The sequence below is a fragment of the Macrotis lagotis genome, chromosome 5 (assembly GCF_037893015.1).
Source record: "Macrotis lagotis isolate mMagLag1 chromosome 5, bilby.v1.9.chrom.fasta, whole genome shotgun sequence".
Classification (NCBI taxonomy): domain Eukaryota; kingdom Metazoa; phylum Chordata; class Mammalia; order Peramelemorphia; family Peramelidae; genus Macrotis; species Macrotis lagotis.
The window spans coordinates 147,509,351-147,522,875 of record NC_133662.1 but is presented as its reverse complement, the minus strand read 5'-3'; the positions used below and the strand labels follow the sequence as shown (position 1 = coordinate 147,522,875).

Below are 13,525 nucleotides of genomic sequence, written 5' to 3'. Positions count from 1 at the left end.
TCCCATGGAATTGAAGTCAAGCAGAGTTATTGAAGCAGAATGAAGAGTTACCTGGAAAGTCCAAATCTCAGTCCTCTAAAAAGCAAGCTTTTGAGACATTATTTGCAAAATATTATGTGGATAGTGACAGAGTATATTCTGAATCCAGTCACCCAAGATTGTCATCTAGTTTGAGTTCTTTTTCCTTCAATCTCAAAGGGTCTTGATATGACCTTTCAGCTACTTACTACTTGCTGCCCACCTAGACCTCCTCTCATTGTCTATTATTGGGATCCCTATTTAACAAAATGGGGAAGCTAGGTAGTGCATGGATAGATTCACTTTCCTGCTTTCAAATCTTGCCCTAGACACAAACTATGTGACCCTGGGAAAGTCACTTCACACTGTTTATCTCAGTTTTCTCAGCTATAAAATGAGCTGGAGAAGGAAAAGAGAACTTCTCCCAGTATCTTTGTCAAGAAAACCGTAAGAAGAGTTAGACTCAACCGAACAACAATAGCATTTGGCTGAATAATCTAGACTTTAGCTTCAATATGGATCTTGGACAATGGTATTCATGATTCACCCATTCTGTTTCCTCACCTGCTTTCAGACACATCCCTGTGTGTTTATTTGTAGAATAATGATTCCTGATCTGCCCCAGAGGACCATCTGGCCTAAGCTTCTGTCTTCCTGATTTTAGACTATTCCGTTGACACCCAAGACCTAATTATTGTGGATTTATTTCCAAAAATGAGGTTAATTTCTCCCTAAAATGTGAAAAAATCATCAGATTTCAAATCAGAGGATTTTGTTTTCTTTTTTAAAAAGATTATCACTTTATCTGCTTAGTACTATTTTTATATAATTGCCAACAGAATTAAACAAATATATCATTCTGATTCAACTTTTCCTTTTTTCTATTCTTTCTTTGTTTCATAGACATAGAGCAGGTGTTGCCCTATGGCATATTAACATTAAAATTAATGCTTATTTTAAAAGAAGTCATTATAGGCTATTGTCAGCCATTTCAAGCTATAGTTTCATAAGTGCTCCTTCCTACTTATATAATTGGGGAAAAAAAAGCAAAATGCCTGAAGCTTGAGGAGACTGGAGCTTAAGTTCTGACTCACCAATTATTTGAATATCTTTAGGCAAGTCTTCTTGTCTCTGGGCCTTAGTTTCCCTTTCTGTAAATGAGAGAAGTAGACTAGATGATCCCTAAAGTCCCCTCTGGCTTTAATATTCTATTCTGACTTCAGTACAGAAGAGTAAACACACACACACACACACACACACACACACACTTTGGAAAAGAGATTCTTCTAAGCAATTCCATTATAAATAGTCAGAATGAGAATTTCTTGTCATCCTAGACTAAAATTATTGGATTGAAATATAATATTATCTCTGCTATATTTGTTTTTTAAAAATAAAATTTAAATACAGGGCTTATTGTCATAGTTTTAAAATTTCCACATCATGCTGACATTTGTGATCAATATTAAAAACTTATAATCAACATTATTCTCCAGCAGAACAAACAACAGTCTTTCAAGAGCTCTGAACTAAACTCCTTGAAAACATTTGCTTTCCTCATGTTATCAATTATTGACTGTTGAACTGCTGATGATGCAGGTCAGAACTATTTTCAGATCCAGAGAAGCAGCAAAAAATGCCTAGAACCATACTATTGGTCCTATTGAAGAAGAAATCAAATGACCCATCAATTGGGCTTCAAAAGCTGCAATCACACAATCTCTATGTGCTTCAATTGTTTCATCTATGAAATGAAGATATTGCATCAGATTGGCAAGAAGTTAATCTCCGCCTTCTGGCTTCTCTGGTTTATGTTGGTTCTAGCTAAAATCTCGCCTTCTCCAGGAAGCCTTTCCCAATCCCTCTTAATTCTTGTGCCTTATTTATTTATAATGTATTTATACATAGTTGTTTCCATGTTGTCTCTCCTGCTAGATTGTGATCTTCTTGAAGATAAATATTATTCATTTTTCTTTATATCTCCAGTTTAGCACAGAGCCTTGGATTATATAAGAAAAGTCACTTAACTTTTCATACCCCTTTGATCCAGCAATTCTATTATCTGGCACATACCCCAAGGAGGTCAAAGAAAGAATGCTTCACCGATGACGAAATATTCGTAGCAATATTTCTAGGGATAGCATTTGACTAAATCACATGAGTCCCTACTCATAGTGGTGACTGAATAAATTATGATAACTCTAATGGACTAATTGTCTAATGGGCATCATAAAAAAATTAAAATCTAAAGAACTCAAAAAAACAGGGGAATATTTAAATGGACTGATGCAGAATCAACTAAGAGGAACCAAGAGAACAAATCTCTCCTCTGATACTTATTAACTATGTGACACTGGATAAGTCAGTAAACTTTTCCTAGCCTTAATATTCTTATTTGTAAATTAAGGCTAACAATAAAATGTACTTAACAGTTATTTTGAGGATAAAATTTTGTATGGAACACTTTGAAATCCTTAAAAGTGTGATTTATATATTAGCTATTATTTTTTATTATCATCATCACTGCATTCCATAATTAAAAATAATAATAATTATTATAACTAACTTATGTATGGCACTTGAAAGCTTATAAAACATTTTATAGGTTTTATGTCATTTGATACAACAAGCCTATCAGTTAAGTGCTTCTTATTACTCCTATTTTACAGATGAGAAAACTGAGACTAAAAGAGGTTAAGTGACTTGACAAGGGTCACCCAGTTTGTTATTGAAGTAAGATTTAAATTCAAGTTTTCCCAACTCCAAGTCTATTGTTCCATCTACTATACCACCTTAGCTGCCAGGATAATATACAGTACTAAATAAAAATCAGTTAATAAATAGAAAACATTAAAAGAAAGTCACATTCTGAGAAATCACAAAGGCAAAGCTTGACAGGAAAGTATAGGTATGGAACACAGCTTTCTCTTTTCAGTAATGATGAAAGGGTCAAAAGATATGAAATGATTAATATACCATGTCCTGATTAGCACTCACTAATCAATGAATGACATAAACTCATAGAATCCACCATATCTCTAGCCAGTCCCAGACCATTCTATACATACCATGTTTGACAGTTCATCCAGTCATCCATTCTGGTCATCTTGTCAAACAACCTGTATTATGAACTTAGCCTGTCTTTTTTTTTTCTACCTCTTGCTCTTGGAAGCATAATTAATTCAATTCTACCACTGCTTCTGGGGAAAGTGGATTAATTTGACTGTTCTTTCTCTCCATTCACCATCTTTATGACTTCCAGATCAAAATACTCTTTCCTTTTCAGATTTTAATTCAAATTGGATACCAGAAAAAATATCATTGTAATATAAACCCCATTTGAAGAAGCTGCAAGGGCTTGTTTTTAAATGAGTAAAAGGACTATACTTCAGGTTGTCTTTTATTCTGTTTGGCTGAGATTCAGTCCTGGACCATGTATTCTATTGACCTTTAAATGGAAACTCCTTGAAGCCAGGGACTGTCTCACAACTGTATTTCATCCACAAGACTTAAAGGAGTGTTTGCACTAAGTATTTAACAGATGCTTTGCATGCATTCATCGATTTATTAGTTATGCTGTGCTGTTTTTCTTTGCATTAGAGAAAGTTCAATGAGCATTGAAGTATATCCAGAAATGACTGTGATATAAAATTTACTAAAATAAATTAAAACGGACTTGAACTAGATGACCTCTCATGTTCCATGATTCTATAATTCAGTGAACAACATAGAAGCAGTTATATCTTAAATAGTAATCTAACACAAGTTTTTTATGATCAGTTCTTTCAGGAGAGACACCCAATCAGACCTCCCATATCCCCTTGTTAGCAGAGAAGTAATGTTTTGTGTTATAGATACCTGTGTGTCTCCATTATAACCACCTGTTAGGCTCTAAGACCCACTAGGGAGGTAGACCCATGTCTCCCTCCTCTGCAATTCAACCTCACCAGAGCTGCCAAATTAATATTCCCTAAGCACAGTTCTGACCATATCACTCCACTGATCCAAAAGCTTCATCCGTCCTGTTGCCTCTAGGATAAAATTAAAAATGCACAGACTACTGTTAAAACCCTTTACAATCTGGTTCCATCCTATCTTTCCAGACTGATTTTACATTCCAGCCAAACCAGACCACTAGCTGTTCCCCAGTCATGGCAGTCCAACTGTACCTTAGGATATAGAATGGATGCTTATAATATTCTCCCTCCTTACTTAAGCTTCCCAGGATCTCTGACTCAGCTTTATTGTCTCTTTACCCCAAAATTCTTTTCTAATCTCCCTTGTTATACATCCTCCCCCCAAATAACTTTGTGTCTATTTCATATTCTAAGAAATGGTCCTTTCCTCAAATAGAACATAAGCTCCTTGAGGGTAGGACTTGTTTTCCTTTTTATCTTTGAACTTCTAGAACAATGACTGGCATATAGTAGGCAATTACTATATGCTTGTTGAATTGAATTCCCTTGGATTAGTAAAGGATTAATAAATGCTTTTTGACTGGTTGAAAGTTTTGACAACACAATGAAAAAAAATCCAAACAGATTTCTGTAAAGCATGACACTGTTTATTATGTTCTTTGAATCTCATTAACAGTACAATATGCCTCAGGAGGAGGCACAGTTTCATGTTAATTTACAACATTCTCCTTCACTGGAAAATCAGACTTCTTTGACCAAATTCTTATTTTCCTTTGAGGAATTATCAAACATGACTCCTACATACTAGACAGCCTATACATATATATATATGTATACATATATATATATATATATGGCAAAAATACAAAACTAATATAACAGCATTGAACAGCAAACACTGAAAATGTGAGTTTCTAATAATGTAACAGCAACAAACCAGTACTTGTGTTGTTTGATTTTATTTCAAAATGAATATCTAAAAGAAACATAATTCTAATATAAATACAGTTGAAGATGCTGCCGAGCTTGGTTTTAAATGAGTAAAAGAACTATACTTCAGGTTGTCTTTTATTCTGCCTGGCTGAGATTCAGTCACTGTTGAATTGTAGTCCAGCCAGTGTATTCACTCTACAGAATATCAAACACTGTGAAAACAATATGAAATGGATTTGGTGTTTGGTGGTTCAGCATTACAAGGTAAAGGTCATAAATATGTTTCTGTTAATAAAAATAATTTTGTATTTAATGACCATGAATTGTAAACTCGACATTTAAAGATCTGGGACCAGTATTTTCAAAAAGACTCTTACTTCCTCTCCAGAGATCCAATATGATCATTTATTTTTAAAAGGAGTGAAGAAAAATTAGATAAAAAAGTAAACATGAGATTAAGATATCTATAAATAGAGTCTATCAAATCACTGTCTTTATAGAGCAAATGCATTTTTATTTATTTATTTTTACCATTTCCCTCTTTTATTACAGGTCAGCAAGATTGTAGTTCCCACTTTAACAAAACTGTTAGCCCTGATTCTCCTATGAAAGTCTATGAAATGTATCATTTCTGGACTCCTCATAGAATACACACACACACACACACACACACACACACACACACACACACCTGGGGTAGGAGGGAACAAGGAATAAAAATATTATTAAGAATTTAAAAGCAATGCAACTGCTTTATTTTGTTAATCAGTTTCATATCCTTTAATCTCAGTGAAGATAATATAGATGGGGTTAATTTTCTCGCACTGAATAAACCTCTTCCAACCTCTTCTATATGTACCCTACTAGGAATAAAATATATGGTCTTCCTTATTAAAACATATACATAAATATATAAAATGTTCAGATGTATGTATATATGTACATTTTATACATATATAATAATTGTTATTTTAATATACATACATTTTCTTTTCAGGGGCTGGATAGTTCCTCATTTTCTAGCAAATAATCTTTCTTCATATATTTAGTCCCCCTAACCAATCTCCACACTCCAAGATAAGCATCCTTTAATAAATTCTTATTAACTCCTTCTGCCTCCTGGCTGATGCTAGAGACCAGTGTTGCTTCCACGGCACGACATTTAGGTTTTTCTGTGCAGAGCTGACTGATCCCAGTGGCTGTCTCCTCTCCTTCCATTTCACCATTTCCTTTCTCCAAGGACAAGGCCTCCATAACAAATGGTGGCTGAGCTCCATTTGTCTCTTGCACATCTTCTCTGTGGTCTTTCTCCAGGTCCTCATAACTGCTTTGTTTTCTGGTCTCAATGAATTTGGCCACACAATAAATTAGAGAACCAAAGGTGTTCACCACCACACCTGCTATGAACAAAGAAGTAGGCTCCACATCATTGAAGGCCACCATGCCCACTGTGATGGTGGCTATACTTTTCACCACTCCAACAAAACTAGTGGTCACAGCAGAGTTAATATAGGTACAGTGGAGTGTAGTGAAGTTCATGGCACAGCCAATCAAAATGCAAGCCACAAAGATGCAGACCATGGTTGGATCTTTCCATCCCGGGAATGTCCAAGCATTGATAGAATCCATGCTGGCAAAGGAACAAATGATGAGAAGAGGTGTGGCAGAGATGGCAATGGCATACTGGGCTGTGAGAGCTCCATGCTCCGAATCTGCACTGGTCTTCTGAATAAGCACAAGATAACCAGCATGAACTAATACTGCTAGGACACCTGTCACATACCCAATGGGGTCCCCAGTTAGATCACCAGCTCCTGAAAGAAAAAAAAAGACTTTTTTGGCACCAGTTTGAAATGTATTTATAATACAGGACCAGAAGTAGAGAAATCAGGCTCCCTAGCTTTGTCAAGTGAATTGTTTTATCACTTTGTTTTGCTTTGCTAAAATTTCTATCATTTGTTAAATGAGAACTTGGGACTGATCTTCATCCCCTCCTTCAAGAGTATTTAAGTGCTTTGAGCTTTTAGGAAAGATGGAGAACTAAACATAGCGAAGGGTGTTAGATTTAAATACCCAAATAATTTTGGAGGCCATTTAGCCAACCCTTCTGCATTCCCTATTTTACACATATGGAAACTGAGATCCAAAGCAGGAAGTGACTTATCCAAGGTTTTGTTCAGTGAGGAACCAGCCAAGATTCCTTCAAAGATTCATTCAAACTGGGTTCTCTCTTCCTTCTGTCCCACTTCATAAAAAACCTGATAGAGCTGTCCTTGGAGTACATAAATGAATATTGAGTTTCCTGATACCCCCAAATTACCAAGCCACATTGAACCTAGGGACAACTGTTTCCCTGCAATGTGGGAAGAGCCCCTTGGTTTTCATTGGCCCGGGAAACCATAGACCTCCTTTCAAACTTCCGTTATATTTTCGGGATAATCTGGAAGAGTCCTCGTTGGAAAACTGCATCCAAAGGAAGTGAGGAATTTTTGCTCCTAGAACCCCATTCACAAGTTCGTAGTTGCTTAAAAGTGACTGATATCTTCCAACCCTGGAGATGACTATCCTTCCCTGGGTTTCCTTTATGCTGGCTCTAATTAGTGTACATCTATTAATAAAATCTAGCCATGGACTCCGACAAAGGATTATCTTCATCCTTCATCCCTCTGCTCCACTCTTCTCCCCTTCCGGAAGGCTGCACTTCAGGAACTTCACCTCCCAGCGCAGACCCCCGATCTGGTCCCACCAGTCTCTGTGATTTTCTCCCCCCCATTATGCTTCCTCCCTCTCTCATCCCAATCTTAGTCCCAGTTTTATAGGTGCCTCTCTAAAGGGTTCAGCAATTGAAATAATCCTCCTCTCAGGGGATGTTAGAGCACAGCCAAGATCATCTGATCCTGGGGTTCTGTGTCATCGATCCCCTTTGGCACTGTAGTGAAGCCTATGGATCTCTTCTCAGGAAAATGTTTCTAAATGCATCAAATAAAATATCGGGGACTACAAAGGGAAGCAATCGTGTTGAAATATAATTAACAAAATATTTTCTTAAAAAATAGTTCACAGACTCCAGGTTAAGGTGATGAGGAAACTAAACACGTAGGAGAGAAAAATGACTTGTCCAACCTGCCGAGGTTTACACAGGTAGTAAGTGGCAGAGCGGGATTTGAATTTGGGATTGTTAAACCAGTGAGTGTTCTCTCCCTTACCACAGAAGAGGAAATTGAGTCCCAAAGAGGGAAAGTGACTTGCACAGCAAATAAAGGACATCGCTGGGACTTGAACTCAGGCTTGAATCAAATAAGTCTAGGATTCTATCCACAACAGCCTTTGTTGTGATCTGATCTGTTGTTAATAAAGCTCCGGGAGCTGGGCCCCGGACGGATAAAGAGAGCTAGGAAGGAGACTGCCGACCAAACGTGGAACACCAACGGGGAAACGAAGCAAGAAGGTGGAAATGGTAGAAAGCAGCCAAGAAAGGCCTGGGAGGGAGTGGGGGCTCTGGGGAAGGGGAGTGTGTAAAGTGGAGAAGGAATATGAAGGGGGAGGAGGTAGAGTTGGAGCCGCTCACCTGCTAGAGCTGCCCCGCAGGTGGTGATGAGTACGGCCACTAGGACCCCGACGGAGGGCGCCCCGTTCTTGAGCACCAGGACGCCGATGAGCATAGTGACCAGGGGCAGGCAACGCTTGAAGACCACATACATGGGCAGACTAAGCCCCCGTAGGGACCAGAGGGTGAGGCTGGACTGCAGCGTGGATAGCACCGTGACCCCGGCGAAGGGGCGCGCCAGGCTCAGGCTGAACGGGGGCACCGAGACGAGCCCCAGGCGCCGCAGCAGCTCGAGGCTGATGGCAGCGGTGGAGCTGGTCAGGCACTGCACCAGGGTCAGGAAGGCGAACTGGTAGCGGCTGATCAGGAACTTGAGCAAGATGTTGAGGGAGCCCGAGAAGACCCCATGAGCGATGGCCACCGAGATGCCCAGCATCCGGCCCTTGCACAGCTGCATCCTGGCGCTTGGTCACTTCTCGAGAGCCGGGGATCAGAGATCTGTGGGGAGCAAGGAAAGAGGGGAGAGACGAGAAGAAAGAGGGAGGAGAGAGAGAGAGAGAGAGAGAGAGAGAGAGAGAGAGAGAGAGAGATGGCCACTTTCCCTGCCCCCAGGCTGCCTTGGAGAGGAGCGAGCTTTCCCAAGAGGACAGTCCTCTCAGGCCCCCGGGTTCAGGTCGGACTGTTGGACAGCAACGAGTCGGCGGGCGTCACCAGGGAATGGAAGAGGGGCGGGCGGGGGACACTGAAAAGTAGTCAAGAAAGAAGAGGGGAAGGGAGAGACCGGCTTGTGGCCAGTGGCTGGAACCCTCCGGGACTCTGGCGGAGATGCGGCTGTGTCTACTCCAGTGGGGAGTCAGGGTTAACGCCTTTGCAGTGCTTGGAAACCCCTAGGAGAGGCCAGTCCCCTGGCGCAGCGTGGGAACCGAGTCAATTCTCTTCATTTACTTAACGGTGTCCACCCGGAGTCCCTGGACTCAGCCATGCTTTCCCCTCTTCTCTCTTCGGCTGCTTCGACCCCGATGCTCTCCTTCCCGGCTCGGTGGATTGGCTTGGAAGGGCTACAGCTCCCCAGGACTGGCAAGACCAGCCAGATGCCCGTGCTCCTCAGCAAGGACTGGCCGCAACAGGTGCTTGGGCGCCCCGAGCCCTTCGGCCACACCGATCGCCTGGAGCTCCGACTCCGTCACCCATCCCCACCCAAAGGCTGCGAGGAAACTTTCTTCCACCTCTGTCCCTCCATCCGGACCAAGCGAAGCTGAACGTTCAAGGGGCGGCTCCTAACTTTGTGCCTCCTGCCTCGACACTCCCATCGGGAGAAATAATCGGGTTCCTACTCCCTCCCTCCCCTCCCAGGCGTGAAAGAACTTGTGCTACTAGAGATCTGAAATCCTAGAAAGGGGTAGTAGGGGAGAAACGGGGGGTTTGCCTTTTTCCCCCGAGTCCTGGGGACGGGAATGGACCCTCAGCCCCAGGGGACCACTGGAGTCATGAAAGGGAGTCGGTTTAAAACGAGAAAAAATAATTTGAATAATAACGATCCCCTTGAGGATAGAAACATGATGGTTTAAGGAGCTGCCCTTGGAGTCAGAAGATGCGAGCAGGGACAAGAGGGAGGGATCGAATTCGGATTTCGCATTTAGGAAGCTGGGTGACTCTGAACCCATGGGAGAGTCAGTGGCCTCAGCTGTAGGAGACTTGTGATCCCTAATTCCAATTTGTATTAAACGACTTAGATACCAGGCACTATAATAAATGATACAAAGACAAACCAAAAATAGACTTGACTTGACTTTCCAAGAGCTTATGCTTGACTAAAGAGAAACGCTTTACAGTTGTGAAGGAAGTGCTCGGTGAACCTTAAAATGCTGTAAGGTCGTGGTATCGTCATTATTAAAGTGAAGAGATGGAAGCATGTGGGGGCAGCTCAACCGGCACAAGGAGACTGGAGAGGGAGTGAGGTTATTTTCATCCCAATCTCTCTCAAAGTGTGTGTGTGTGTGGGGGGAGCTTTAGTTCCTAGGGGAGGGTGGATCGGGTGGCAGTAGATGACAATGGAAAGAGCACACCCGAAAAGAGCAGCCTGGGGAGACTAGGGATCCTTGCAGAGGCAATCCTCGGGATTCCCACCCTAGGAGACAAACCACTTGGGCTGTCCCCAAAGCTGGCCCTGAAAGGCAAAGGCAAGGGCAAGAGCTTCAGGGAGTAAATGGACTCCTGCCACATCTTTATTATTAGTAGAAGGCCTGTTGAATTTTTCCATCTTTGTCTGCATCTCAAACAAGAATTCGATCTTTTATATTCTTAGGCCTATTTTCCAGGAGGAAAATGGGAAAAGAGAGGTCTTGAATTGCAGGAGATTAACTTGACTTGAAATTAATAAGACCTCGGTTTAAACACCAGGATTGTCCTGCCACTGACAAACCATGTGCCCCTATGCAAGTCACTTGGCCTCTCCCAGGAGGAAGATATTTGTTCTGGGCAAATCTATAAATTACCAATCTGCAAATGGAGAAGATTTCTATAACAAGGCTTCCAATGAAATCACATGTTGAGAAAAAAAAGTCTCAAAGAACCATTTGTAGGGAAGAATAACCCTAGACATAATTACACTGAAAGAAAAACACTTTGTTTTCTGATTCTTGTCTTTTGCTTTGTGTGAACTTCTGTTTTGCTGCAAATAGTGATGGTTCTAAACTAGTTGGCCATTTCTAGCCTCCTGTTGTCAAGTGCTGATGGGTGTTTCTGGCTTTAGAGGGTAATGAGGCATGGAATTGTCTTCAATTAACATAGGATCTACAAGATTTATTTTCAGCAACAGATAACTTGTTCTATTCTGAATCCCTCTCTGACAAGTCCTTTAAAGATAAATACATGTAAATAGTTGGCATTTCTAGGGCCTCTTAGTTAAGGGACAGCATCTATAAGTAATTGGAAGGTAGTGGGGTATAGAAAACATTAACTCCAGACCAGTGATTCTTACTTTATCTTAGTAGCTAAGGAGGGTCATATTGCTCCACTATAGACTTCTTTTGAAACTTCAGGCTCTCCCTATCAGTTTCTTACTCTGCTTAAAAATATCAAGTTTTCCCTACTCTACCCCTTCATCCAAAACAAACACATCCACATGACTAACATGAAGATATACAGACATGTGTAGATGTGTGTCTGAAAACACAAACCCACTTTCTCTATCCCTTCAATCTAGTTCTTACCCTGCTTTATTCTCTAATCTTTTGTAATCTGACTTCCAACTCCAGATAATCTAAGAGAAAACTTGTCTCTAATACTACCAATGCTGAACTTTACCAGTCAACTAATTTAACCTGTACAACTTTCTAACAGCAAATCTATCATTGTTGTTTCAGCCACCAGAACCCCAAACTCACAATTAAATCCACATTCCTTAGAAAAAACATCCAAATCTATCTTTATAATTTTATCTCCCAGTGAACTCTCTTTTACTTATGCTCTTGGCCTTCTCATAGAAATTATATATAAGTGGCAAAATTTGGGGGGACAAGAAAACTAGAGAGAGAATAAAAAAAAGATTCTTAACCCTTTCCATATTGCTACAAGTTTTTACTATTGTCTGGAATGGAAACATTCTAGTCTTTCAACTGGAGAGGATGAGATTGTACCTGTTTTGCAAAGCCCCATCATTCTGCCAAAAGCTGGGCTGGCCATGGATCAGAAGTGAGTTACCCACCCCCACAACAGTGACATTTGTGTTTTTAATAATATAGAAAGAACAGAATGAGATCTCTACCTAGAGCAACTCCCAGTATTGCTGCTGTGTATGCTAGGGCCCCATCACAGGTGTGGGACTAAGCTTTAAGAGTTCTTGTCAGCTTTGAGTATGGTCCTGTGGAGTACAGAGAGTGATAAACTGAAATTGGTGCAACTTCTTTTCTAGATAACTTCCAGCTACAGCTTCAGCAGCTAAGCAGTACAGTGAATAGAGCACTGGGTATAGTTAAAAAGACCTGAGTTCAAATTCTACCTGAGACTTACTTGCTATGTAATCCTAGGCAAAACATGTAACCTCTTTCTACCTCACTTTTCTCAACTGTAAAATGGAAATAATAGCATCTACCTTCCAGGATTAAATCCAGTTCATTACCTATGTCCAGATGGTAAAAAAAAAAAACCCTCAAGTTCATAGGTCACTGTGCCAACTGGGATCAAGCCTTATGTTATAGTGGTCTTCATTTCATTCAAGTTCTTCACATTAATCAAACTGTATTAGTCTTTTCTTGAACACATCTCACAATGTCCTCCTGCCAAAATTTTCCCCATACTTCAAACATCACTTCTTCAATGAAGTCTTTTATTATCCTTCAACTGAGTGCTTTCCCCCCTTCTCAATTTTTTGTATCTCTAAGAATATCATACAGTGATGCACAACTTGTCTTATTTACTACTTAGATTATAACCTCCTTGACAGCAGGAACTTCAAATTGAATCTCCTAGGGTAGAGCCAATGTAAAAATAAATAGGAAGATTCTGAAATCAACTTTTAATAGTCTCTGTTGCTGTTCTCCACCTTCAACTTGATGTCAATAACAAAGATTCCCACATGACTTGAAAACCTTACAATGAATATTTCTTGATATGATTTAAATTATTGGTATTTTTTAGACTGCCTTTAATTATGGCTATAAAGCATTGCTCTGAGGAGGGATTCGATTCTTTGGTTAGCAAAATAAAACATAATAGCCATTATAGCATCTTTTGCTACAGTTTTATCCTACTTTATGATATGTTTATTTTATGGACATCAGGAAAGAAGAAAAAGCATGAAAAGATGAGGATTTTATCACTATAAATCATAGAGCCCTATGAAAGCTGCCAAGGAACTTATTTATTAGCTAGTACCTTCATTTCATCTACAAATGAGCAAATGAATGGCCAGAGGGGCTTACTGATTAGCTCAGACAGGTAGGAAATACAGAGATAGAATTCAAAATCAGGGTCTCTGTTGCTATATCTGGTGTTCTTTTCCATGACACCACATTAGCTCACTATAGGGGTAAAAACAAAAATGGATAGGAAAAAGTTATTGAGATAGGGAACTAAGGTAACTTCATCAAAGAGAGATCAAAGTCACCTG

General features: G+C 40.1%; 1 protein-coding gene across 1 annotated transcript; it reads right to left on the bottom strand.

The window, feature by feature from the left end:
- Positions 1–4,586: 4,586 nt before the first annotated feature.
- SLC35D3 (solute carrier family 35 member D3) lies at positions 4,587–9,643 on the bottom strand. Its single transcript, XM_074190271.1, has 2 exons — positions 8,437–9,643; positions 4,587–6,682 (listed from the first exon to the last, which is right to left on the bottom strand). The coding sequence occupies exons 1-2, from the start codon at positions 8,870–8,872 to the stop codon at positions 5,862–5,864; spliced, it is 1,257 nt and encodes a 418-aa protein (XP_074046372.1). The 5' UTR covers positions 8,873–9,643; the 3' UTR covers positions 4,587–5,861.
- Between the last annotated feature and the right edge of the window lie 3,882 nt (positions 9,644–13,525).